The sequence below is a fragment of the Oryctolagus cuniculus genome, chromosome 11 (genome assembly GCF_051225735.1).
Source record: "Oryctolagus cuniculus isolate XC-2025 breed Fujian yellow rabbit chromosome 11, ASM5122573v1, whole genome shotgun sequence".
NCBI lineage: Eukaryota > Metazoa > Chordata > Mammalia > Lagomorpha > Leporidae > Oryctolagus > Oryctolagus cuniculus.
The window spans coordinates 58,773,452-58,800,351 of NC_142877.1; the positions used below are offsets into that span (position 1 = coordinate 58,773,452).

Below are 26,900 nucleotides of genomic sequence, written 5' to 3' on the forward strand. Positions count from 1 at the left end.
TGACTGTGCCTTTTATCTCTCTGGAATCCCCTTCCATACAATATCCAGAACAGTGCCCCTTACAGAACAGGTACTCAAGAAATGGCGTGTGGTGGTGGATGGTCATGGCTTGAAGTCAGAAGGTGGCTGAATCTCCTTATGTGGGTCTGTCTGCGGTCACACGCAAGGCAGTGACTGTAACTGAAGCAACACACACCTGGCACATGACCTGAGTGTCCCAGGCCCAGTCACTGGGCTGTGTGGCTATTTACATGGTCCTACCTTTTTAATTAAATGGAATCTGCAGAGTATATGTGGTTTTGGAAGGAGGTGTAGAGAACAGTACCAGTGGCAGCTACTCAAGCCCAGCCTCCACTGCTAGCTTCCTCCAACTCATTAACAACCTGTCTTGCAAACCTAGCTCAGGAGTGTGTGTGTGTGTACATACATATATACGTACATACTCTTGAAAACATATATATCTTTTCCCTGGAGAATTAATTAAGCAACTGGGGAATGGTGTCAGGATAGCATAGATCAAGGTAAGGGAGAAAAGAGGGGTCCGACAAAAGGGAGGAGTTTTCTGTCCTTTCCAAGGGTTCACATTCAATTTGATTTCCATTACCATGTCTTTTCTACTTTTCTGTAAATAGGTCTGATCTTTATTCCCACTGTATAGTCTGTTCAGTCTCCTGCCTCTCATCTGGCCCTGTTTTTCTCCTTTGTTTCTATCTTGAGTTCAGTTCCTCTGTCCTTATCCCCAGTCCCTCTTCCTAACAGGTGGTTTAATTTGTGAGCCACTAGGGACTGATACCACAGCAGCCTACTTGTGGTCCCTTCGTGTACCACCTGTTCCTGTGGACAGGGAATGACTAGTACTGAAGGCACCTCACAGCTGTCTCACATCATCAGAGGACACTGGTCCTTTCTAAATATCCAGCCTCTCGTCAGGTGTTTTAGGACATCGGGGGGAAGCCATTACAGCAAGAAAAAACTCCCAAGTTCCTTCTTGTTCTAGCCCAGAGTTTTGGGAAAATTAGGGGAAGAAAGATAGGAAAAGCTGTTTTCACCTAGAATTGGAAATTTTCTGGCCCATCTGGCTTGCAGACTGCCTTGTATCCCAGAGCAGCTGAGAAATCCATGAAGCTGAGGCCTACATTCTCTTCCTCTTCCGGGGGCAGCCTTAGTTCTCATGGCCCTGAAACATGTGTCCATTTCTCCCTTCCTTTCCCAGGACCCACTAGCCTCTCAACGCACCCAGTACATTCTTTTTACATGTGGAAGAACTGGGATGGCTCTCTTGAGTCTCTCAGAAATGAAATTCTTTGTGCAGCTTTCCCCAAGGAGCAAGAGTGAAGATGTTTTATTGCCTTGGGGCTGGGAGACCGTCTCCTTGGGCCGCTTCTCCCTGCTCCGCCCCTTAGGAACAGTATTGGCCTTAGCTTCTGGGCCTATTTGCTGCCGTCCCTCTACTCCCACCAGCTCTTCTGCCTTCCTTTAAGCTCTGTTGAGCTTGGGGGTCTTAGTTTTTTATTTCCCACCTCTTCATTTTTTTTTCTTATCAGTTTTTTAGAGGAGGAGGGTGTCTTCCCCTTCTTCTAAGAAAGCATTTGCCTTTCTTTCCTTTTCTTCCTCTCCCAACATAACAATCGTGGTAACAGAATGCGACTGCTGATTTACCGATGTATTTAATGTAAGTAAAAAAGGAAAAAAAAAGTGCATTGGAGTGTTGCTTCATTTTTTGCTATTTTGTCTGGCACTAGAAATTTGGAAGAAGGTATACCCAATAATCTTTTATTGATTCAGAAATATACGTTGCCTGCATCTTGGTGTATCTCTTTATTCCCTTTAATCTTTCATAAACTAAAAGAATCCGATTTGGAAAGTAGCTCTTTTATTGCTAACTAATCACCCCCATTCTCAGAACCAGATAGCTCATCAAATATGACCCCTATTTTATGTTTTTAGAATCTCTGAAACCATGGAAATAGTCGAGGGAGGGATGCTATTTGTGAATCCCTTATATAATATGCAAAAAGTTCATGTGCCTTTTTCTAGAATCTCTTGCTAAATTACTTTCTCAAAGGGGGCCATTACCCAAAGGTTAAACAAATAAATCCCTGAATTAGCTTTTTTTTGATTGGTCATGCGCCTTCCATCCCAAGAAGAAAATCTCCATAGACCTACTGCTCTCCACTGCTGCTGCACTCAAGTCCTTCAGTCCCCGGGGGAGAGTGAAGCAGGGAAGATTAGGTGTGACTGCAGCAGTAGTGTTAAATTCCAAAGATTCTGAAGGAGAACAGGAGAGGATGGTGGTGCCAGTCCTGGCCGTTGCCTTGGTCAAGCTAGCTAGACCCAGCATCAGGCCTCTCCAATGACTTCATTGTACACCAGCTGGAAACTTCTCCAAAAATTTAAGAACCAAGCTGAACTTTTCACTGTCGGCCCTTTTGCCGTCTCTCTCTGTAGCACTCTGCGCAGGCTCCTTGGTAACCTGGTAAAATCTCTGGAAAGCAGGAAGGGAGGGAAATGATCGAGCAATTTAAGGGTGAAGACCTTCCCCCGAACCGACTGGCGCTGTAGCTCCGCTTTCCGGCCTCTAGGGGGCAGTGTACAGATAGGTTTGCGCCAGGATCCGGGATCAGGTTTGGCAAATTTTTGGTCTCGCGCCAAATGATAAGCGGGTAACGGCGAATTTATTCTATTAGTGTTATTTGCTTTGAGATAAGTTATAAACTGCATATTTTTAAAGGGCGTTTTTTTTAAAGAACTGACTAAAAAGACGGCTCTTCAGTGTTGGTTCCATAATTTAGGGAGAAATTCAGCTATCCAGAAAATCTCGAAGTCTGAGAACTATATTTTAGGCTTCATTTCTCTCATTCCTGGACCTTGCTTTCCTTGAAGAAAAACAGGGCTGTTGGAGTTGCAGGCCAGAAACTTGTCAAAAACAGGGTCGGGGCGGAGCTCGCGGCCGGGAGGTACCCGGCTGGGTCCCCGGCCTCGGGTGAACTCCGCTCCGCACCCCGGGTTGTAGGGCGGCCCGGGGACATCTCCCTTCTCCCACCTCTCAGCCAGACCTTCTAAGACCGCCGGGTTCTGAACAGCTCTGGACATCAGGGCCCACTCCCTCGCCCACCAAGGCCACAGTCGACTCAAATCAAAGGCTGTCAAGCGCCGAGTGGAGACAAAAACTCAGCTGCTCGGCTCCGAACCCTTCGCCGCCGCCCCCAGGTGGGAGGCCCCCGGCGGGCCCATAGCCCGGGGGCCAGCGGAGGGGCGTGAGCGAGCCTCTCCTCCGGCCACACGTCACGGCGCCGGCTCCGCCCCTCCTCGAGCGCTCGCGGGCGCCGGGCGGGTAAAACTGCCGCGGCGCGGACGGCGGACAGGGTAAGGGGGCTGCCGCGGGCAGCGGGAGGAAGGGAGGGCGGGCGGAGGCGGGGGCCATGGCAGCCAGCGGCGTTCCACACTTCAAGGATAACCAGACTGCCGCTATTCGCCTCTGCGTTCACTGCCCGGGAGCTCTTGGGACCGTGGGGTATTGCTGCGAGACCCTCTTGGGCCAACAGCTAGGCAGGGGCATATGGCCTGCTACTTGTGCCCGGATAGGGGACATACCCACCTACCTAAAGTGCTCCCCCGGGGGCATGAGAGCCCACTACCCGCACCGGGGCGGCATTTCTGTATTGCAGCAAAAGGCCGCCCCTCCCAAACCTGGGAGTCTGGGTTCTGCCAACAACCCTGCGTCCATCTCTCTTGGTTCAAGCAGGCTTCTGGGATAGAGAGTAGGCGGTAGGGGAATGCAGGCGCCCTTCCTGTTCCCATGGCACTGGCAGTTTCTCTGCCTCCCCTCCCGCGGGTCCCCAGCATCTCCTCAGCAGTGGGGACACTTCTCATTCCTCCCCACCCCAGCCCTCTGGGGTCAGTACTTTGCCCAGTGGGATGAGCAGGAAACTGCTGCAGGACAGAGAGCAGAAAAATGAACTTCCTTCTCCAACCCATCCCCTGACACCCCGGCCATTGACTCCTCAATTTGCTGAGCTCACTAGTCCTGCATGGACAAGGTGAGGGTGAAACCGCAGGTTGGGGACCCAGTTTCTGGCTGTGTTCAGTTTTGAGGGGTGGCGGGGAAGGAGGGTGCTGAGAGGCCTTCAGAGACAGTGTTGTTTGCTGTTCATCTCAGCTCTGCTAGGTAGATCTCATTTCAGATTTGAAGGCAGGTTCCGAGAGGCTTGGAATCCTGCCCGGGGTGCAGGACTCGGTTTCACAAGCCCAGTGCAGTTGGCCTCCAGCCTCTGAGTTCCCTCACCTCATTAGGTTACCACTACCCTTTTCACATTTTTGTCCTTTTTTAAGTTGTCCTCTTGCTGACTTAAGTAATAAGTTGGCATGTAGCTCCTGCCCTTTGGGCTGCTAGCTTCAGTCATTGTCTGTAATATAGAGACTGGGTAGACAGGAGGTGGGCGATTCTAGAAGCTCTGAATTCTTCCCCCTAGTGAGGTCCTCCAAGTTTTCTCTGGGGGCCCATGTGAACTCCTCATGTGCCCAGAGAGCTCCTGGCCGACCTTCCTCATCGTCTTCCTCCTCCCACCCATTCCCTCAGATCTCCCTAACATACCCTCCCAGGGGGCTCCCTGTTTTCACCTCAGAATTCTCCTGCAGGTCTGCCACAATGCTACTGCTGCACAGAGCCATGGTCCCAGGACTCCGACAGGCCTGCAGGTAGGCCATGCCCTCCCAGGATTGCCTCCCAGATAACAACTGTCTTATCTACCAGATAAGAGTTGAAAGGGTGGAGTGGGTGGAAAGGGAAAGCTGGATCCCACCTGCACCCACCCATTGCTGGAGAAACTAAGTTGCAAGGGAAGGGACAACTGGTCAACTAGGAAGAGGTAGCCCCCTGGACCAAACCAGCACTTCCACGGGACCTTACGTGCCACTAAGATTTCTCTCTCTTCCAGACTCAGGTCAGCCCCCTCCAGGCTCTGCACTCAGGCCTGCTCTACAAATGATTCCTTTCAACCCCAGTGTCCCAGCCTCACCGTTTCCAGTGAGAATTCCAGCACTAAGGGATGGAGAGTCACGGGGGCCCTTCTAGGCCTTGGTGCGGTGTTGGCCTATCATCACCATCGGTGTAGGGTAAGTGGGGAACAGGGTGAGCTCCCGTGTGACCTGTGTCCTTGCTGTTATCACACAGCCCAGGGTAGAGAGATGGTATCTGCCACCCTCAGATCCTTGGCTAAGGCTGTGGGTTGGGTTGGAGTAAGCTAGAGTGATTTCTTCGTAATACCTTCTTCCCTTTGGCTTCACCCCTTTCCTGCCAGCAGGCTGCCCAGGAGTCACCACACATATACTCTAAGGAAGAAGTACGTTCCCACAGCAGGCCTGAGACTGGGATCTGGGTAACTCTTGGCAGTGAGGTCTTCGACGTCACAGAATTTGTGGACCTCCACCCGGGGGGGGCATCAAAGCTGATGCTAGCAGCCGGGGGTCCCCTAGAGCCCTTCTGGGCCCTCTATGCTGTTCACAACCAGCCCCACGTGCGTGAGTTACTGGCTCAGTACAAGATTGGGGAGCTGCACCCCGAAGACACCACACCCTCCACCTTAGAGACTTCGAACCCTTATGCTGACGATCCTGTCCGTCACCCAGCTCTGAAGGTAAACAGCCAGCGTCCCTTTAATGCAGAACCACCCCCTGAGCTGCTAACAGAAAACTATATCACACCCAACCCTCTCTTCTTCACCCGGAACCATCTGCCTGTTCCAAACTTGGACCCAGACACCTATCGCTTGCACGTTGTCGGGGCCCCTGGGGGTCAGTCACTGTGTCTGTCCCTGGATGACCTGCGCAAGTTTCCCAAACACGAGGTCACAGTCACACTGCAGTGTGCCGGTAACCGCCGCTCTGAGATGTCTCAGGTCAAGGAAGTGAAAGGTCTGGAGTGGAATACTGGGGCCATCAGCACTGCACGCTGGGCTGGGGCGCGCCTCTGTGATGTGCTGGTCCAGGCCGGCCACCAGCTCTCTGAAGCTGAGGCCCACGTCTGCTTTGAAGGCCTGGACTCAGACCCCACTGGGACCGCCTACGGAGCATCCATCCCTCTGGCTCGGGCCTTGGACCCTGCAGCTGATGTCCTGTTGGCATATGAGATGAATGGAGAGCCCCTGCCTCGTGACCACGGCTTCCCCGTGCGAGTGGTGGTTCCCGGTGTGGTGGGCGCCCGCCACGTCAAGTGGCTGGGCAGAGTGAGCGTGCAGCCAGAGGAGAGTGGCAGCCATTGGCAGCGGCGGGATTACAAAGGCTTCTCTCCGTCTGTGGACTGGGACACTGTGGATTTTGACTCAGCTCCGTCTATTCAGGAACTTCCCGTGCAGTCGGCCATCACGGAGCCGCGGGACGGGGAGACTGTGGAGTCGGGAGAAGTGACCGTCAAGGGCTATGCGTGGAGTGGCGGTGGCAGGGCTGTGATCCGAGTGGACGTGTCGCTGGATGGGGGCCTGACCTGGCAGGCCGCTGAGCTGTATGGAGAGGAACAGTGCCCCAGGAAGGCTTGGGCCTGGCGTCTGTGGCAGCTGCAAGCACCTGTGCCAGCTGGGCAGAAAGAACTGCACATTGTCTGTAAGGCTGTGGATGAGAGCTACAACGTGCAGCCGGACACTGTGGCCCCAATCTGGAACCTCCGCGGTGTGCTCAGCAACGCCTGGCACCGTGTCCACGTCCGAGTCGCCCCATGACGTCACAGAATCACCAAAACCCTTTCCCCATCCATCCTTTGGCCTCGCTACCACAGGAAAACCTTTCCCTCACCTTCCACTTCTTGGACCATAGCCCTGTACTGTGCCTTCCTACGCCTTCTCCAGGTACAGGCACATACACTGCACATTTCGGCCCAGGCACCCCCCCAACATTGTGTTACACACTCCTGGCTCGACCCCCTGCTAGGAGGTCAGAGCTGTTGGTGCAAGGGGCCAATGTGTGAAAGTAATTCTGGAGATGAGCAACTTTCTATTTTCCCTTCCTACCCCACCCCTACTTCTGATCCCCATTTCTCCTGGACTCTTCAGGGAACGGGTAAGACGCCTAAGAAAAGGTTTTGTGCTGTCTCTACTACCTCTCTGGGATACGAGGCTTCTGAGAAGAGCCAGGCGCATGGTTCTCTCCCTTTTTAATTCTACTTTTCTAAACTCATCAATAAAGTGGTATCTGTTTAAGATTGTGAGTCTGGGGCCCCCGATCCTGAGATGTTCTGGAGTAACGAGTCTAGCCCCGAGCCAGCCGCCAAAGGTCAGCAGAGGAGAGAAAGGGAGCTGGCGCCGGGGAGGCCGGGAGCGGGGCTGGCTTCTCCGATGTCCGATGTCCGGGTAACTGACCTCAGGATAGCCAGGGAGAGAGAAGACATGAAAAACTGGGCGCCTTCCAACCCGGATTCCCGCACACTTAGCACAGAACGCTAAGTTCAAATCAATACTGTCTTAGGGACACGGACAAAACTTGACACTAGGGGCAGCCGTTCCAGGGCACGGGGTGCGCCCAATACGCGCCTAGTTTCCAAATTAGATGCAGACGAAGTGGTAGCGGTTGAGTCACCCTCTGCGCGCGCGACAGCTTTTTCTCGGACTGGAGTCGTTCGACGCTCGGCTACTCTCCCCTAGCTCCTCTCCCTTTTTTCTCCAGCAGTCTCCCCGGCTCGGGGGCGCTCGGTGTTCGGCCACGCCGCCTGTCGCTTGGTAGTGGGACCGGAAGTTGCTCTGGGGAGGGGGGGGAAGGCAGGAATGGGGGGGGCGTCTGGGGGGGGTCAGTCCCTCCTCAGGTGAAGCCGCTGATGAAGATGGAGCCGCCGCCGCCGCTGAGCGACCGGGTCCCGGCGCCGGCCCGGCTGCCGCCGCCTCAGTGACCCTGCTACCCCCGCGCTGGGCCACCCGGGCCAGAGTGGGGGACCCCAGCCGCCCCGCCCCCCTCTTCCCAAACACCGTCCCCTCTCCCCCACCCCCAACAGCCTGCGCGCGCGCGGAGACGCCTCAGGTGAGTGAGGGGCGGGGCTTAGGCGAGGCAGGGGAGGGGCCTCGGGGTAGGGGCGGGGCCTGATGGGGCTAGGGTTTGAAGAGAGGGGAGACGTGGACGCCGGGTAGGTTAGGGCTGGAGAGGCGCAAGCTGGCCTAAGGGAGTTGACCCGAGGGCCCCCGTATTGAAAGGAGGTAGCAGGGGCCTGGGGGGGTCTTGAAAATTCGAGAGGTGGGTCAAGGCAGTGGGCAGAGAAGAGGTAGGAAGTGGTGTGCGCGGGGGCTCCTCTGTGGGGGACGACTGGGGGAGAACCGAGGGACAGGGCAGAGGAGGAAAAAGCAGGACAAAACGAAACGAGGGACCCCGGGGTTTGGTCAGAAGGCTGGAGAGGAAGACGTAGGCCGAGGTGGGACTGTCTGGAGGCAATGAGCAGGAGAGAAAAAACTTGGGGTGGAATGAGCGGCGCTGTCAGGGCTGAGAAGTGTAGGGAATTGGGGAGGAGAGAGGTTTAGGGCAAAAGAGCCCTAAGAAAGGAATGGGACCGAGGAAGCCCCCGGGGCAGACATCCGGATCGGGATGGGAACTATAGACTTGGGGAGCAGGCTGCCAGCTTCCAGAATACTCAGCCCTCCGTGTACCCCCTCACGCAGACCCATTCCCCAGTTATTTTCTTACTCCTGCTCTGCTAGGAGTTGTAGATTCTCACTTTTTAAATGTTCTAGGACCGATTGGCGACCTTGCAGTGTTTAATGGAATGTGGTCCTTTAGATGATGCGATGGTTAGTAATAGATATCCATCTCCCCTCCGAGGTCAAGAATGTACTCTGTTTCCAGGAAGATTTGATGTAATACCAACCTACCAACCCCAGTTTGTGTAGAGTTTTGCATACCTTCTCTTTCCCACTCCCTCAGAAGCAGAACTGTCTGCTGTTCTATCAGCTCTCCTATGTGTGGTACCTCCTGCTATGTCCATCTTTTTATTCCCCCAGCCTGAGGCCTCAGAGGATCAGTGGTGGGCTTGATTTTATTCCTGGCAGGCTCACATTTCAGCCCTAAGACTTGCAGTTGACCTTCCATCATGATGGCCACCAGATGACCATTGAGGCATGGCCATCTCCCCTTACTGCTGCTTGCTTACTTGGCCTGGGTGAAGGTAAACACCCACATCCTTAGGAAGTGAGAAAAACAGGTGTCTGACTACCTAGACTATTTCCACTAACGGCAACTCAGATTCTGAGAACGAAGAACAAATCGGCCTTAGCACAGTGTCGTGTCTGGCAGGAATGGATAACGTATTTAACTGATGATCCGCCATCTCTCCATGAGCCTGCCAGCAGGTCAGTAAATCTCGCCTCGTGGGGTAGGTAGCCTTCCCAACAGCCCCGAACCAGGGAACCAGAGAGTCCCCTGGGTCATGAGAACAGTCAGAGGGACTCCTGAGGTAAAAATAGGCTGCAGGAGAGATTTCGCTGGCCTGTTCTGGGTGGGCCTCGTGGTGGGCGCTGCCCTCGTTCTGGCAGCCTCACACCTGTAGCTCATCCTCGTCGGGAGCTGCTGCTGTCTCCACACGGCATTAAAGTCTTTGCTGCCCGCCGCCTGCAGTCAGTTCAGTGGCAGCTGCCGGGTAGTTCACTAGCTCTCAGCAGGTTGAGGGAAAGTCAGATTTCAGGACTTGGCTCAGAAATAAGGCCTGACCTTTCTCCAGTGAAAACGCAGCTGAAAGTTTCTTTATTTCCTCTTAGTTTGAAAACTACAGCTTGTACTTCCCAGCATGGGAGAAACTTATCCCACTTTTCACCCTGCCCACCTTCCCCCGGTATACACTGGCTCTCGCTCTCGCTCGCTCGCTCTCTCTCCATTCACACACACACACAGAGAAAAAAGAAAAGTGACTGTTGGGCAGGTATTTCTAGCCTCCTTTTATTGTGTAGGAAAACATAAGAATATGGGATCCTGTGGGTGTAGACACTGACACGGGCAGAGGAACTCCCTTTCTTTATTGGTTTCTTGACTCTGCTGGAGAAGGCTTTGAATTTCAGGCTGTTTGATTTTTCTTCTCTTCTTAGAAGAGTTATGGGCTCTGTTCTGGAAACAGAGAGCCAGGGTCAAGGTTTATCAGAGGAAAACATCTAAGTAAGGGCCGTGCTGATATTAATGACCTGGTCTCCTGGGGTAGGATCTACTTTAAGCCTCTGATGCTGCACATGTGCTGGGGGGGTAGTCCTCCATCTAAGGGACACCCTACCTTAAAGAACATTTAGTTTGGTATTTCCCTCAGGCCCATAATTTCTTTATTTAGATAGACAGATATAGATAGATTTATTTATTTGAAAGGCAAAGTCACAGAAAGAAAGAGAATCTTCCATGTGCTATTTCACTCCCCAAATGGTCTCATCGACCAGAGCTGTGCCAGGCCAAAGCCAGGAGCCAGGAGCTTCTTCTGGTCTCCCGTGTGGGTGCAGCATCCCAAGTACTTGGGCCATCCTTTGCTGCTTTCCAAGGTGCATTAACAGGGAGCTAGATTGGAAATGGAGCAGCCAGCTCTCAAAAAGGTGCCCATATGGGATGCTGGCACTGCAGGCAGTGATTTAACCAGCTATACCACAACGTTGGCCTCCTCTTCCCCTCTTTCTTTCTTTCTTTCTTTCTTTCTTTCTTTCTTTCCTTCCTTCCTTCCTTCCTTCCTTCCTTCCTTCCTTCCTTCTTTCCTTCCTTCTTTCTTTTTTAAGATTTATTTATTTATTTGAAAGAGTTATACAGAGAGAAGAAGAGACAGAGAGATTTTCCATCCACTGGTTCATTCCCCAAGTGTCCCACAATGGCTGGGGCTGGGCTAAGCCAAAAGCTAGGAAGTCAGGAGCTTCTTCCAGGTCTCCCATGTGGGTGCAGGGACCCAAGCACTTGGGCCATCTTCCATTGCTTTCCCAAACACATTAGCAGGGAGCTGGATCAGAAGCAGAGCAGCCAGGTCTTGAACTGGCACCTGTATGGGATGCCAGCATCGCAGGCAGTGGCTTTACCCACAACTCCAGCCCCACTCCGGCCCCATTCCAAAATTTTGGAAAAGAAATGTGGGGAGAGAGGATTATTTCTTCTCCCGTTGATAAGCCTGTGTCTACAGTCCAGTGATTTAAGTCACCAAGATGCAGAGCCCAAAACTTCATCTAATTAACCCAAGAAAGAAGGCAAGCAGGTGGCCCAAACCTTCCAGCTGGGTCAGAATTAAACTTTGTGTTTCAGTGGAGAACCCTCTACTGGTAACCTAGGTTCTAGTTCTCCTGCTTGTGTTGCTAACTGGATAGGTGATTCTGGGCTTAGTTTCTCCTGCTACAAATTAAGATGTTCTGGTGTAGCAGGTAAAGCTGCTGCTTGTGGTCACTGGTACAAGTCCAGGCTGCTCCACTTCTGATTCAGCTATCGACTAATGCACCTGAGAAAGTAGCAGAAGATAGTCCAAGTGCTTGGGCCCCAGTACCCACATGGGAGAGGCTCCTGGCTTTGGTCTGGCCCAGCCCTGGCTGTCGCGGCCTTTTGGGGAGTGAACCAGTAAATGGAAGATCAATCTCTCTCTTGATCTCTGTTTCTCTCTGTTTCTCACCCTCTCTCTCTGTAACTTTGCCTTTCATATAAATAAAATAAATCTTTTTTTAAAAAAAATGAATCGAGATTGGAGACCATTTCTCAACTCCATCTCAGCTCCAGGATTCCCCAGGTCCCTGGGGCATCATTTCCAAACCCTGCAGAAGAGAAGCTTACCAGATTAGCTTAGAGCAAGATCCTTAGCAGACAAGCCCAAAGCTATCATCTTTCTGGTCCAAACAACAGTGAGATCTTAGTTTGAAAGGCAGAGAGAGACAGATGGAGAGAGAGAGAGATCTTCCATTTGGTGGTTCACTCCCCAGATGCCTGCACTAGCCAGGTCTGAGCTGGGCTAAGACAAAGTCTGCACCTCAGTCTGGGCCTTGCACCTGGGGCGAGGACCAAAGTTCTGGAGCCACCACCTGCTGCCTCCTGGGCTGCACATTAACGACACGAGTCAGAAACAGAGTCAGGACTCCTAACCAGGCGCTGCAGAAAGGGATGGGGTGCCCCAAGAGGCATCTTAACTGCCCCCCAACAGTGAGTTCTTGTGATCAGCATGTGTTAGGGACTCCTGGCTAGTGTTACGCATGTTCCTGTCTTGCCCATGTTTTTTTTGTTTTTTTTTTTTTTTTTTTTTTTTTGACAGGCAGAGTGGACAGTGAGAGAGAGAGAGACAGAGAGAGAAAGGTCTTCCTTTTGCCGTTGGTTCACCCTCCAATGGCCGCCGCTGCAGCCGGCGCACCGCGCTGATCCTGGCAGGAGCCAGGAGCCAGGTGCTTTTCCTGGTCTCCCATGGGGTGCAGGGCCCAAGCACCTGGGCCATCCTCCACTGCACTCCCTGGCCATAGCAGAGAGCTGGCCTGGAAGAGGGGCAACCGGGACAGAATCCGGCGCCCCAACCGGGACTAGAACCCGGTGTGCCGGCGCCGCAAGGTGGAGGATTAGCCTATTGAGCCACGGCGCCGGCTTTTGCCCATGTTTTTGCCACTGTACCCTAATAAGAGTAGTCAACTGAGACTCGCATGCCATTTAAAACACTTGAGAGAGCTAACCCTGTTATCTTCAGCTTCAAAACTGAAGCAAATCGAACTCCCTTGCTCTGCTTTCTGCACTGCTGTGCTAACAGAACTGAACAGCAGTTCAACTTCCGGGCGCCTTGAGGGGCCTTTCCATAAACACAGAGCTTGTATACTCAGGGGTATACCCAAAAAATACAGAAAGTATCATCCCTTGTGTACCACATCTGGTGATGTAAAGTGTTCAGCTTGGCCCTTCTCCTTAGTTTCTTAAGTTCTGAAGTGAGACAAGGGAAGGATGGAATTGTTTCTCCTCCCACCCACAAACCTCAGCCTTCTCACTCTTCCACAGTCCACCTGGTGAGGACAGGGAAGCACAAAGCACAAAAGAAAAGATGCATGTGAGACCTGAAAGGAGACAATGAGGCAATAGCTTCCCGCTGCCCAGGTGTTGTGTTTCCAGCTCGTCCCTCTTATGTTAGAGACTGGCCACTTCTAGGGCGACCTGGGGATTCATCCCCTCTTCCCTGCTCGCCAGGCACTTGGATAATGAAGCTGAGCCGTCTTCATCTGTATTTCCCACAGACAGAAGGTCAGTGTCTACAGCCTGGTGAAAAACGAGGCAGACTTTTCCGCTGTAAAGACAGACACATGGGCTGAGCACCTGTTGGTGGGCTCCCTTCAGAGGGCTCTAGGCTGACCCTGAAGATGGTTGCAGTGCTGCAGATGGCTGAGTGCCTAGGTCTGCTTCCTGGAATGCGATGTGCAGTGTCTGGTTCTGCATTCTCTCCTCACCTTTGCCCCTTGTCCTTTCCCCAATTACGCAGGGCCAGCTATGTGAGTCCAACCTGGTTTTGCTCAGATTTTATTCATTCAGGAGAGCACAGAGAAGAGAGGGTGAAGCTGTGGGTTTGATCTACTTAAAGTACTTGAACTGCTCATGCCCAAGGCCTGTGGAAGGTGTCTTCATGATCACCCAGAACCCAGCTCCTGTGGGAAACTGTAGAAATTGTTTTTTCCACTTCTGTCTGTTGCAGTTTGAGACTAATAACCAAAAAGATGGCCTGGATCTTTACCACTTTCATCACCACACCTCACTCCAACAACACCCTCCTCACTACCTTTCTACCTACTAAGCTGCTATGCATATGTTTAAAATTCCAACTTTGGGGTATCAATGGATAGAACAAAGTTCTTTTTTTAAAAAAACTTTGTTTTGGCCGGCGCCGCAGCTCACTAGGCTAATCCTCCGCCTTGCGGCGCCGGCACACTGGGTTCTAGTCCTGGTCGGGGCGCTGGATTCTGTCCCAGTTGCCCCTCTTCCAGGCCAGCTCTCTGCTGTGGCCCGGGAGTGCAGTGGAGGATGACCCAAATACTTGGGCTCTGCACCCCATGGGAGACCAGGATAAGTACCTGGCTCCTGCCTTTGGATCAGTGCAGTGCACAGGCCGCAGCGCGCCGGCCATTGGAGGGTGAACTAACGGCAAAGGAAGACCTTTCTCTCTGTCTCTCTCTCTCACTATCCACTCTGCCTGTCCAAAAAAAACAAAAAAAAAAAAAAAAAAAAAAAGTGAAAAAACTGTTTTAAAGGCAAAGTGACAGAGAAAAGCAGAGAGAGAGAGAGAGAAAGAGAGAGAGAGAGAGATCCTCCATCCACTGGTTCACTCCCCAAATAACCACAACAGCCAGAACAGGATCAGGCCAAAGTCAGGAGCCAGGAGCTTCATCTGGGTCTCCCACATAGGTACCAGGGATCTAAGTACCTGGACCATCCTCCACTGCCTTCCCAGGTGCACCAGGAAGTTGTATCGAAAGTGCAGTAGCTAGGACCTGAACTAGCACTCTGATCTGGGATGCTGGCATTGCAGATGGTGGCTTAACCCCCTGTACCACAATACCCAGCACTGGATCTGATTAACTTCTGTGGAAGATTTTAAGAGTTTTAATTTCTTGGGATGTCTATCCTATTTCAGGCATTCAGAGCCACTACCCAGAGAAAACTTGACTTCCTCACATTTTTGTTACCAATATTTAGAGCTCTAGGAAAGTCTTAGGGGAGAAGAGTGGGGCAGCTGATGTCTTACCTGCCTCTGCAAGCGAGACCCTGATTGATCCTCACCATTGCTTGTCAGGGAGTCTGACAGGAAACCTGTGTCTAGAAAGAACACCATGCCTGTTCATATGTGATAACATGTTCCAGGGCTGTGGAACACTCAGGATGCCAAGTGGACTCAAAAGAACAGGGGAGGGGCTGGCACCATGGCTCACTTGGTTAATCCTCCACCTGTGGCGCCAGTTGCTCCTCTTCCAGTCCAGCTCTCTGCTGTGGCCAGGAAGGCAGTGGAGGATGGCCCAAGTGCTTGGGCTCTGCACCCACATGGGAGACCAGGAGGAAGCACCTGGCTCCTGGCTTCGGATCGGCGTAGCGCGCCGGCCACAGCAGCCATTTGAGGGGTGAACCAATGGAAAGAAGACCTTTCTCTCTGTCTCTCTCTCTCACTGTCTATAATTCTACCTGTCAAATAATTATTAAAAAAAAAAAAAAAAGCCGGCGCCGCGGCTCAACAGGCTAATCCTCCACCTTGCAGCGCCGGCACACCGGGTTCTAGTCCCGGTTGGGGCGCCGGATTCTGTCCCAGTTGCCCCTCTTCCAGTCCAGCCCTCTGCTGTGGCCAGGGAGTGCAGTGGAGGATGGCCCAGGTCCTTGGGCCCTGTACCCCATGGGAGACCAGGAGAAGCACCTGGCTCCTGCCTTCGGATTGGCGTGGTGTGCCAGCCACAGCGCACCAGCCGCGGTAAAAAAAAAAAAAAAAAAAAAAGGGAACGGGGAGAGAATCTGTGTCTCCAGAGGTTACAACATGACCTGCCGTTCCCCCTTCCTCACCAAGGCTCCTCTTCTGAATGGGGAGATTGTTTCTAGCTGCTGCGTATTTGGCTCACGGTGCTGAGTTTACACTACGTCCGCGCCTACCTCCCTGCGTGACGTTTATGCCGCTGTAAAGCCACTTTCCTCCCAAGATCTTTGAGCCAAGCCTAGCTTGTGTAACTAACTTCCTCCTGCTGCGATAAGTCCCCAGTTGCCACTGCCTAACTTGACCCAGTTCTTCTTAGTTCTGGCTGCCCAGTCAGGCAGGGATTACTCAAAGGGGTAGGAGGGGAAAGGTTGGGAGGACCTGGTGCCAGGAGATCTGAGCAGAGTAGAGCACATCCAGGAGTTTGCATCTGGCTCTCAGCCAGCCCTGGGAACGGCGGAGTCTCAGCCCTCTTACTCCCAGGGTTACCAACTTGGCATTTAGACCAGGTGGAGGCAGCTAAATACCAATTTTGCCTGAGATATGTCACAGAGCACCTGTTTTTGTTTTTGTTTTTTTGACAGGCAGAGTGGACAGTGAGAGAGAGAGACAGAGAGAAAGGTCTTCCTTTGCCGTTGGTTCACCCTCCAATGGCCGCCGCGGCCGGCGCACTGCACTGATCCGAAGGCAGGAGCCAGGTGCTTCTCCTGGTCTCCCTTGGGGTGCAGGGCCCAAGCACTTGGGCCATCCTCCACTGCACTCTTGGGCCACAGCAGAGAGCTGGACTGGAAGAGGGGCAACTGGGACAGAATCCGGCGCCCTGACCGGGACTAGAACCCGGTGTGCTGGCGCCACAGGTGGAGGATTAGCCTAGTGAGCCGCGGTGCCGGCCTACGGAGCACCTGTTAAGAGCAATTAAGATGGAGGAGATTTCAGTTTCTTGTTAGGAAGACAGCCCGACACCGAAAACAACTCCTTCAGACCCCTCTGGAAGTTATTTTGGGGCTACTTGGGCAGGAGTCCGAGAATGATGTGCACCTCCTGAGGCAGTGCTAGCTGAATGCTGTGCTTCAGCTGTTCTGCCCACCTAGTGCTGGTCTAGGCCCTGGTTCCCTCTCTCTCTCTCTCTCTCTCACTCACACGCATACAGAGAGAGAAACGCTTGCATTAGCTTCTCTCTCCCTGTGGAGCCAGCTCAACTTGTTCTTCCTTTTTAAGTAACAGACCCCACTCCCACAGGAATCACACCAAAGGAAAAGATGCCTTAATTGATGTTAGAACCAGAAAAAAAGCCAGGAGGTCCATGCAGGCCTCCAGTAACCCAGCTTTGAAAGGAAGCAGCGTGCTTTCATGAGAGCGTATGCTCAGGGAGGCAGGAGACCTGTGTTCTTGTTCTTGTTCCAGCCTTCCAGGTGCCCTCAGACAAGCAGCTTAACTGCCCTGAGCCTCAGTTTCTCCACTGCTCACCCTTGCCTCTCCTGCATGGAGAACAGGTGAGGGAAGTCACACCAGGCACTTTGAGCCTTGCAGTAGTTTTGCAGAATCCCAGAGGGCACCTGTGGGGTTGATGGTTTGGACATGAAAGGCGCCCCTGAGTGCCAGACTGCCCCCTCATCTTTGGATCTCTGACCACCTCCATTTCTGTAGCTCGTTCCAGAGGGTTTGAGCTCTGTAACCACTGTGGACTTGGGCTCTTTTAATCACTGCCCCTAAGGGAACGTTCAAGGAAGCACTTATTACTGTGGCTTGTTCTAGCGGTCTGGTCCCAAAGCTCCGTGCATCCAGGGAGGATGTCAAGAGAAGAGGAGTGGAAAATAAATGGAGAGCAGTGTTTCCCACACCCAGGCTTCCTAGGGAACCAGGCTGGAGAGTAGACTCTGATGAAATGTAAGGGAGACTTGATTGCGAAGTGCAAGGAGGCCCGGGTTTCAGGCTGGAGCCCCAGCTCCAGAAGAATGAAGGGGCAGAGAAACAGACACTCTCCCTCTGTCTGCCCTCCTGCACCCCCCACCCCTACTCCACATGGTAGTGCGGGCAAATCCAGTCTCCGCCCGTCTGTGCCGTGAGATCCTTCTGAGAGATGGCTCAGGCCCTCCTGGCCTCACTCTTGCCTGTGGGGCGTTTACTTTTCCTTAGATGAGTGGAACAAGCAATCTTGGATATATGTAAATTTCCACCACATAGACTTTTTTTTTTCTTCCCCTTCTCCCACAGGCAGATAATTCATTGCAACAATTCACAGTCAGATAATTCATCGCAACAATTATCACTTTTAATTGTTCTCAGTTCCTGATTGTTTAATACTCGACTTCCAATTACTCCTTGCCTTCCCTCAAATAGGCTAACCTGCATTTTAAATTCAGAGTGCTCCCTTTAAAAAAAAAAAAAAAACAATACTACTACTAAGCATAGCTAGTAACTGCTAGGAGGGTCGGGAAAGCCACTGGAAGGTTTAATCTGTTTATCACACCTTCTGTAAGGGGTTTACCACTACGTGCTGTGGTGGGCCACTCTCTTCTGTCTCCTGCTTTCCTGAGACCCGCCAGGGCCAACCCCTTGAAATGACTGAATCCAGCTTCTTCCTGTCATTGCTACCCCATCCTTAAGTGAGGCCTGGAGCCTCAGTGGGGGCTGCTGCGCCTGTCTCTGGCAGCATCCGCTGCATCTCCAGGGGCAGGGCCTGTGTGTGCTGGAAATCCGGAGTGCTCTGAGTTCCGAGAGCATTTCCAGCCTGGAGCTGGGGAAGCCTGCAGAGGTGGTGGGTGGGCGGAAACCTTGCACGTCGTCTCTCTCACCAGGACAAAGCGTGAGGTTTTCCTTCTTTAGGATAGTATTGGACCACACTAAAGCGATGCTTTAGGTTTCTTACTAACTCCAGAATGTTAAAGAAGAACCTACCTTCCTGGATGTGGCTCTAACGGCAGCTGTCTTCTCTCTCCACAGACTCTTTAAGATGGACATAGAAGACTGCAATGGCCGCTCCTATATGTCTGGTACGCCTCCTTGTGTGTCCCGCGTGTAGGGGCTGGGAGCAGGCATCCTCCTGTGGAGCAGGGCCGAGCGCCTTCAACCCAGGCACGCAGCCTCCAGATGCCGGCGTCCCAGAGCCGATTATGGGCTTGGTAGTACTTCGTAATGCGCAATTATTTTGGTGATTTACGTTTCCTAAGTAGTACTTCGCTCACCCCAGGCTTCCTGGGGGATAAGGACATGGGATGGGAAAACAAGTGGGCCTATTGGAGGAGCAATCTGAAGCATACACAGATGGAAGGAAGATGTTGTTCCTGCTGCTCTGATGTTACTGGCCAAACATGAAATTCCATGCCACCCCAGTAGAGGCAAGAGCAGAGTTCCAAACCTCCATGGCCTTCAGGGCCCAGGTGGGTGTGTGGATGAGGGAAGTAGCTTAGGATAAGAGCAGAAGAGACCATGGGTACTGTCCCGAACTGGAGAACACATGTCCCGCCTCCAGCAGCCTTCAGTGTCCACCAAGCACTGCCAGGTAGGAACGTGGACCTGGCATGGCCCAAACTTCTCAACCTTTCAAGAGAACTCAGAAATAAAAAGAAATCCAAATTTTCAGGGCTGGCATTGTGGTATAGTGGGTGGTATCCCATGCAGTGCCAGCATCCCATGTGGGCACCGGTTTGTGTCCTGCCTGCTCCACTTCTGATCCAACTCCCTGCTAATGGCCTGGAAAAAGTAGCAGAAGATGGCCCAAGTGTTTGAGCACTGCCACCCATGTGGGAGACCCAGAAGAAGCTCCTGGCTCCTGGCTTCTGGCTCCTGGCTCCTGGCTCCCGGCTTTGGCCTGGCCCAGCCTTGGCCATTATGGCTATCCAGGGAGTGAACCAATGAGTGCAAGATCTCTCTCTCTGTAACTCTGACTTTGAAATAAATAAATCTTTTTCTAAACGTCCAAATTTTATATGAAGTATCTCCATTTAAAAATAATGACTCAATATTTTTAAAAATACTTCTTGGGACAAGGCAAATTTATCTCTGCCCTAAATTCAGCCAGTGAGCTGTCAGTTTACAGCCTTTGAAGGCAGAGATCAAGAGCCCAATTTTCATTCACCTCCATCTTTTTCCACAGTCTTAACACATGATAGTTTTTCACACCAGGCAGATATTCTCACTGGGGCAGAAGAGGTCATTGCTTATAGTATGAGTGGCATTTTATTTATTTGTTTGTAAAGATTTATTTATTTATTTGAGAGAGTTACAGAGAGAGAGAGATCTTCCATATCTACTGGTTCACTCCCCAGATGGCTGCAGCATCCAAGACTGGGCCAGGCTGAAGCCAGGAGCTTCTTCTGGGTCTCCCACATGGAGGGCTGTCTTCTGTTGCTTTTCCCAGGCCATGAGCAGGGAGCTGGATCTGAAGTGGAGCAGCTGGGACATGAACTGGCACCCACCAGGGATGCCCACATTGCAGACAGCAGCTTTATCTGCCATGCCACAATGCCGGCCCCATGAGTGGCGTTTTAGAGACATGAAAGTAATCAGGTTTAACAAGATGAAAAGAAATTAGGGACTTTAGCGCTCTCTCTCTCTCTCTCTCTCCCTCCCCCCCCCCCGAAAATGTAGAGAAGAGTCTGTGGCAGCTTGTCTCTAGGAGAGAAGGAATCATGTCTTGGATCATTAGAATGCCAGGGTAAGAAATGCTCATTGGAGGTAAAGGAACCCTGAACTGAGCCACGATGGTGGGAGTGTCCCCACCAGAAATCCAGGCACCGTTGTGGAAATGACCAGTAGCTTATTGTTTAACTCTGAAGTAAGACCGATGAAGGAATCATCGGCCTGGACTAAGGGAGACAGCAAGGTCAGACACATGTATGAGAGGCATTGGCAACACCTGGGGAATGCACAGCTGGATGTTGGCCATGACCTGTTTCTCGTTTACGGAGGGGAGGCGTGAAAGTAAGTGAAGGCATTTGGTCCCTGATACATGTGGGACAGAATAACAGGGAGCAGGTGGACTGACTGAAAGAGACTTTACTGGAACTAAGTCGTGGTCCTTCCGGGGAATCAGCCGATCTGCCTACCTCCTGCTCACTATCGAGCAACAGGTACACTCAGGACCCTGCTTCAGAGCTGGGGGTCGCTCAGTCCCTGCCCTGAGCTAGGCAAATGAGACGCTATGAAGGGGGCTGGGGAAAGATCCCTTGGGGTTCTTTCGGTGCTGTCTCTGGAGACTGCTGGGTACCAGTGGCAGACTCGTGAAGCTGTTTGCTTCACTGTGCCCTGAACCAAGCCTTCCTTGCTTCCAGCAGGTTGGCATTTCCTAGAAAAGAAGCGGCCTCTGCACATAACGGTGTTTGAATGAAAGTGGAGGCCAGGAGCCCTTCACCTGTGCTTGGAGGATTCTAGAGAGGGACAGGGAAAGTCATGGAAGGGCCAACATTAGCTCTGCAGAGTAACCCCCCCCCCCCCCCGTGGGCCTGGGCATATGTGAGACAGCCCCCTTGAGGGCGTCTGAGGGCCCATCACTGGCCCATCTCTCCTGGGCTGACAGGAGCAGAGGAGGAGGTCGCAGTGTGGAACCCTCCTGAAGCACACCACGGCCCCTCCACAGGCAGTCTCAGCTCTTCTGCCTTCATGCCAGGTGGCCTTCTGTCCCCTGGCCACTGGGTGAAAGGGACAGCCCTCCTGTTCTTCAAAGAGATGTTAACACCTCACAGCACCTCATGCACAAAGCCCGTCCTGCAGGTCATTCTCTCTGGAACAGGGGAGAGGGGCAAAAATAAGCAGCAGCTCATTCATTTGCCACCCAGACTGCCCTGCGCATCCCATATTCCCCTTTCAAGGGAAACTGAGTCGCCCGCGCTTGCCTCATGCGGTTAACTGGCTGAGCAGTACCTGTCCCGTTTTCTGGGGCTGTGAAATGTTTAAGGGAACCTCAATGGAAAGGGATCCAGAGTAGGCAGCCCGAAGTTTCACGGCCCCTCCCACCCCCAAATTCTTGGAAACAGAAAAACGCAGTCTTCCAAAGTAGGTCAGCTCGTCCTAGCAGGGAAGGGAGCAGAGGCCTTGTCCTGAAAGAGGGCGGATTCCTGCAGGGCTGCCGCGGCCGGGCCCCCAGGGACCCAGGAGAGAACGGAGCGAGGAGACTGTACCAGCCTCTCTGCCTGGGATCTGGAGGGACTCAGGACCACAGCGCAGCACCAGCCTGAGACCAGACTGTGCTGGGCCTTCTTGCTGCCGGGAAGGCGGGGGAGGCTGTCGGTCCCCAGCTCAGGAGAGCGACCTCCCTGCTGGAGCAGGGGAAGAGTCTGGTGGGGGAGGGGCCCTCTGCCGAGAGCCTTGAAGCTGCCCCGTGTCCTGGGCCCCATGACCTCTGGGGCCTTGGCTTCCCCAGCTGGCAGAGGATTGGGCCTTCCCTGGGGGCCCCTCCCGTTTTCCCTCCCACCTCTGGCTCATCCATCTCTCTCTCTCCCTCTCTTTCTCTCTCTCTCTCTCCCTCTCTCTCTCTCTCTCTCTCTCTCACACACACACACACACACACACACACTTGCCTCTCTCAGGCATTTGTTGTGCAGTTCCTCTTTGTCTGCTGGGCAGGAGGGCAACAGCGGGCGGCGGCATCTGTCTCCCCCTCCCTGTGCACACCCCCACCCTCCCGCCCCTTCACTGTCGTGGAAAAGGGATGCTGTAGCCCGGCGTCCCCCACCGTACACACCACACACAGACACGTTCTCTTCAGCCCCCTCCCCAAGCACATCCGAGCCTTCTCTCCCGCTCTCTCTCCCTCTCTCTCTCTCACACACACACACACTCACTCTCCACACACATCCACCCTGGGCTGAGCGGTTCTCGCTGGCTGCAGCCGTGGGCCCCTGCTCACCGTGCCGCTGCCGCTGCCTGCGAAATGACGGCGGTTCCCCTCACTTCCAGGAATCCACGCTTCCTGGAAGGTGAGTGGCTGGGCTCACCCCTGCCTGCCACCGAGACGCAGGCATGCACACACCACCCGCACTCCCTCGCCGTTTCCAAGGCGGCGGCCGCGCTCGCACCCCAGGGTCTCACCGGCAAGGGAAGGATAATGTAAGTTCAGGCAGAAGGCGGCCAGCGGAGGGGGGAAGGGGGGTGCTGGGGCTAGGGAGCCAATTCAGTAACAACTCCCAACCCGGAGGAGAGGGAGAGGATGGGGGCTGTGTGTATGGCGGGGGAGGGGGGCGTTCCTCCTTACACTCGCGGAGGATGGGAGAGGGTGTTTGGTGTTGCTAAGCAAAGACGGCGGCTTGGACAGTGGGAGCTTGTGGTGACATCTTGATTAGGCCTTGGGGACAGAGGTAGAGCTGCCCGGGGTGAAATGCCGAGACAGGCCTGGGTGGGAATGGGTGGTAAAGAGAATCGAGGTAAGGAAGAAGCCTCAGCCTGGAACAGAGCTCTGAGGGGCCTCGGCCTCCTGCCCACAATGGAGCTGGGCATGGGCGTCTCTCTGCTCCCTGCCAGCAGGCTAGCGTCCTGCCGCCCTGGAGCCCATGGTCCCGAGAGGGAAAGCGATGACGGTGAAGTCCCTTGCAGAGGAGTGTGGAGCTTCTCCCAGCTCATGGCCAGTCCCTCGAGGTAGCTGCTCCTGGCAGGGGCCAAGAAGGGGCAGCAGGAGCCAAGGGCAGGCCTCCTCCTGCATGGGGAACACTGAGCTGGTGGCCTCCTGCCTTCTGCCCTTTGCCCACCTCACAGTTCCTCTCACGTGAACCTCATGATTCGGCTTTGCCCTCTGTGGGTCGGGGGTCCACCAGCCTATGATGACTTGGACCGAGACCTGAGAGCAGCCCTCATTCTTATCTTTGACAGTCCGGGATTTCTTGGGCATCCCGGGCGTTTGAAATTCCCTCACTAGGGTTTCTGGGGCTAAGAGAGGAACCGCTGAACTTCCTAAATCTGACTCCAGGCCCCGTTACCCTCTGACTAGGAGTCTACATTCCTGGGGCCCCAGAAAGACTTTCTGATCTCCGGAACCAGGCTCATTTTTATATAGTAGTAGCCCCATGAAAATAGCCTTGAGCCTGGGTTTCCCTCTTGGCTTTATCCTGGGGAGGGTCAGAGCATCAAAGAGCCTCTCGAATTACAGCCGTGACTGGGAGAGCCACAAAGGATGCTTTCCCTTTAATGTCCCTAAGTATCCCTTTAAGGATATTTTCCCCCATATAGCAAGCCCCTGGCTCCAGGAGGCAGCCACAGCCTCCCAGTAAGCTGGGACTAGTGATGCAAGTTCACTCATCCTTTTAGGGTCAAGGCCTCAGCACCAGGGCCCAGAGCCCAAATCCCCCCCCCCCCCCCCCCGGCCCCGGCCATTGTTAACATGAAGTAATTTAGGGCAAGTGAGAACTAACATTCAAGAAGGAATAAGAAAGTGCCATTTGCAGCCCTTTTAACCTTAGGACTCGGCAAAGCACCTGCTTAGCTGAAAGGACATACTTTACACTGAGTCTGGGTCTCGCGGTCTTCACCCTCAACCCTGGGACGCTCACTTCTTGACATATGTGTGGTTCTGGTTTCAGGTGATGTTTTTAGATAACCATGCCCCACCTGAAGAACCCGTGGGAAAATCGGGTTCACACGGCTCTTTCTGGAGATAGTGAGCAAACTCCCTTAGGCTTTGATGGGCTAGAATGGGGGAGATGGGGCTTTTAGATGAGGATATGAATGGGAAATGGTCCCAAAGTCCTGAGTGGTTGTTTTCTTCCCACTGACCAAAGCTGGAGAGGGATCCCTCAGGAGGGTGTGTTCCGGATTTCTTGCCTCAGGCCCAGGACTCCAACCATTTTATAATGGAATCTTTATTTTGTGAAAGTAAGTATGTGCATAGCTGGGCAATTGGGTAAAGTACTAATAGGTGGACTTCAGGAATAAATTTTAGGGTTTTTTCCCTCTCCCTTTCCCTTCCCCTCCGTTTCATTCACTCTCTCTCTCACCCATGTTCAGGCCTGTGTGCACACATCCATGCATGTTCATGTTAGCAGATAATGTAGGAAGTTATGGGTATGTTTATCCCAGTAGGTATGCTCTCTGTATGTGTATGTACATATGTGATATGTGTCTCTCTGTGTGTTTATCTACATGTGTTTTTATTTTACCTATGTATTTGTACAGAAGATTATGGGGAGAAGGGATTTTTTTAAAAACAGACATTCATAACTTCAGGTATGTAATTTGATTTTTAAAAACATTATGAAGCTCTCAACAGTATTTTTACAAAGCAATTTGTGAATACATTAAAATGAATATATTGAGGATAAACGTATTTTAAATGTCAAGAGAATATCAAGTAGTGAATGTGACTGGAATCTGACCAGGCAGGAGGCTTTCTAGAGAGGTCCAGTTTTCGCTGGATTTAGAAAATCAAGTGGACCCAAGTGTCCCTTACTGAAACAGTGACTCCCCGTGGGCTGTTTGGATTGTAGTTAAGGACACAGGCCCTTACTGTCTGTGATCTGATCCCACTTCTACCACCTCCTGTTATGTGACCTTAGACAAGCAGCATAGCCTCTTTTGTGCCAAGGTTCTTCCCTTGAAAAATTAAGATACTGTAGCATCTGCTTTGTAGGGTGGTTCGTGATGGTTAAAGGATAGAATCCATTTTAAGTGCCTAGACCAACACCTGGCACGTAGTAAGCACTCAGTTAATATTAGCTGCTATCATAATTACTAGCTCGCCCTCCTGCAGACCCCCAACCTACTACTGGGGGCTCCGGAGAGCAAGGATAGGAAAAAAAGTCTGTCCCGAACTGCCGCCCTCCATGGGCCCCCATTCTGCTCTGGGCTTCGGCCCGCCCAGCCCAGCCCAGCTTCCTGTGGGCGGCAAGCTGTGATGCTTGCAGCGCTTCCCCTCCGGCCTAGATAAAGGTAGAGGAGGCACAGCCTAGTCCCTGAGTTCACGGAAGTGAGCGCCGGGCACCCCGGCAGGTGGGGGTGCAAGGTAGGGTGCCTGGCATACAATACCGCCTTGGCTATGGAATAGATGTTTGTGAAATTTAACTGAATTCTTAAAAAAAAAAAAAAAAACAGGCAATGGACAGTAGATGGCTCCAACTCGTTGCCCTCTTGTTCTCTCCTCCAAGGTAGCGGGGACTCATCTCTGGAGAAGGAGTTCCTCGGGGCCCCGGTGGGGCCCTCGGTGAGCACCCCCAACAGCCAGCACTCTTCTCCCAGCCGCTCACTCAGTGGTAAGTGCACTGCCTGCCTGCCCCTTCCTGCACTCGGCACCTGCATCTGCCCTTGGCCCTCGATTCACCTTCCACTGGTAACCATTTCCCCATGGTTGCCTCCCTCCGATTTCCTGCTCAGAGCCTAAAAGCTCGAGGGAGCCCAGTGCCTAGGGTTTTTCTGGCTTCTGGAAAGACAGCGAATAGTCACTGCCAGACGAGGCTAGAATTAAAAGAGGCCTGGGCAGGATTAAGGTGAAGGCTCCAACGAGCAACGCCGCAGTTGGAGGAGGTCGATGGAAACGGCCATGAAATGTAGGCAGATTGCAAACAGACCCCATTCTCCCGTCTAGACGGGGTCCCCATGACCGCCCCTCCCCAGCTGGCCCTGGAGGTGACATTCTCTAAATGGTTCAAATAGCCAGGAATGTAGGTCAGAGCCAGAGCCAAAGCCTTCTCCATGGCTCCTCCCTCCTTCATCCCCTCCTCTGCCTCAGAGTTTTACCGAGGGGACAAAGGGGTCAGCCTTACGGGGTGGGGGAATAACGTGAGCCGTATCTGTCTTTTAGTTTTGCTCTCTCTCTAGCTCGTGGTCCCTTTCAGTCTTCCTCGAACTGTTTTCCCGCCACTGTTACCCACTGGCTTCCTGCGGCCCAGCCAGACATCTTTCTTTACGACAAGGGAGTGGAGCAAAAGGCTCCTCTCAGCCACCTCCTCTCCCCAGGGACGGGAGCCATCCCATGTACTCCATCGTTTTTCTCTTAAGGCCCATTTGCCCAGTGCGTGGGAGAGAAGGAGAAGGCGGTTCGGCTTCCAGCAGGACTCTGATGTCACAATCGGGATCATATTGGCCCTGTGTAGGGCTTGAATGTCCCAGGGCCTTTAGCAGTCCTGTTCTGGCCTGTCCTGTCTCTGTTCTCAATGCCACCCTACCCTGCAGCCAACTCCATCAAGGTGGAGATGTACAGCGATGAGGAGTCGAGCAGACTGCTGGGGCCCGATGAGCGGCTCCTGGACAAGGATGACAGCGTGATTGTGGAAGACTCGTTGTCGGAGCCCCTGGGCTACTGTGATGGGAGTGGGCCCGAGCCCCACTCCCCTGGAGGCATCCGGCTGCCCAACGGCAAGCTCAAGTGTGATGTCTGCGGCATGGTCTGTATTGGACCCAACGTGCTCATGGTGCACAAGCGCAGCCACACTGGTGAGTGAGCCAGAGAGGCTCCGGGAGGGCTCCAGGGGCACGGTGGTGATGGCTGGGGGTGGGGGAGGGGAGGGCTGGCCACAGCACACTATCTGGCTGATAGAGACTCCCCTCAACACCTGTGCTCCCCTGGCACCTCCTCCCTGCCGCTACACAGAACACCTGATACCTTTCT

At 53.0% G+C, this 26,900-nt stretch overlaps 2 protein-coding genes across 7 annotated transcripts in view; both read left to right on the plus strand.

Moving 5' to 3' along the window:
• The first annotated feature begins 2,981 nt into the window (after positions 1 to 2,981).
• On the plus strand, positions 2,982 to 7,190 carry SUOX (sulfite oxidase). Of its 2 annotated transcripts, none has more exons than XM_051832875.3 (4): positions 2,982 to 3,366; positions 4,639 to 4,698; positions 4,938 to 5,115; positions 5,304 to 7,190. In XM_051832875.3, the coding sequence occupies exons 2-4, from the start codon at positions 4,649 to 4,651 to the stop codon at positions 6,711 to 6,713; spliced, it is 1,638 nt and encodes a 545-aa protein (XP_051688835.1). In that variant the 5' UTR covers positions 2,982 to 3,366; positions 4,639 to 4,648; the 3' UTR covers positions 6,714 to 7,190. The 2 variants fall into 2 exon arrangements, with proteins under 2 accessions (XP_051688835.1, XP_069908471.1); XM_070052370.2 differs by having other exon boundaries at positions 2,986 to 3,366; positions 5,301 to 7,190.
• Positions 7,191 to 7,598: 408 nt separating this feature from the next.
• Positions 7,599 to 26,900, plus strand: part of IKZF4 (IKAROS family zinc finger 4) — a 28,860-nt gene continuing 9,558 nt past the window's right edge. Inside the window, exons 1-6 of one of the 5 annotated variants that reach the window (XM_089308482.1) lie at positions 7,930 to 8,001; positions 18,314 to 18,363; positions 22,268 to 22,417; positions 24,079 to 24,172; positions 25,441 to 25,545; positions 26,465 to 26,725. In XM_089308482.1, the coding sequence (XP_089164608.1) occupies positions 22,331 to 22,417; positions 24,079 to 24,172; positions 25,441 to 25,545; positions 26,465 to 26,725 (547 nt within the window). In that variant the 5' untranslated portion in view covers positions 7,930 to 8,001; positions 18,314 to 18,363; positions 22,268 to 22,330. Of the gene's footprint in view, positions 8,002 to 18,313; positions 18,364 to 22,184; positions 22,418 to 24,078; positions 24,173 to 25,255; positions 25,299 to 25,440; positions 25,546 to 26,464; positions 26,726 to 26,900 lie in introns of those variants that run through there. The other 4 variants (XM_089308484.1, XM_008256630.5, XM_089308485.1 and 1 more) reach the window with 4 other exon arrangements.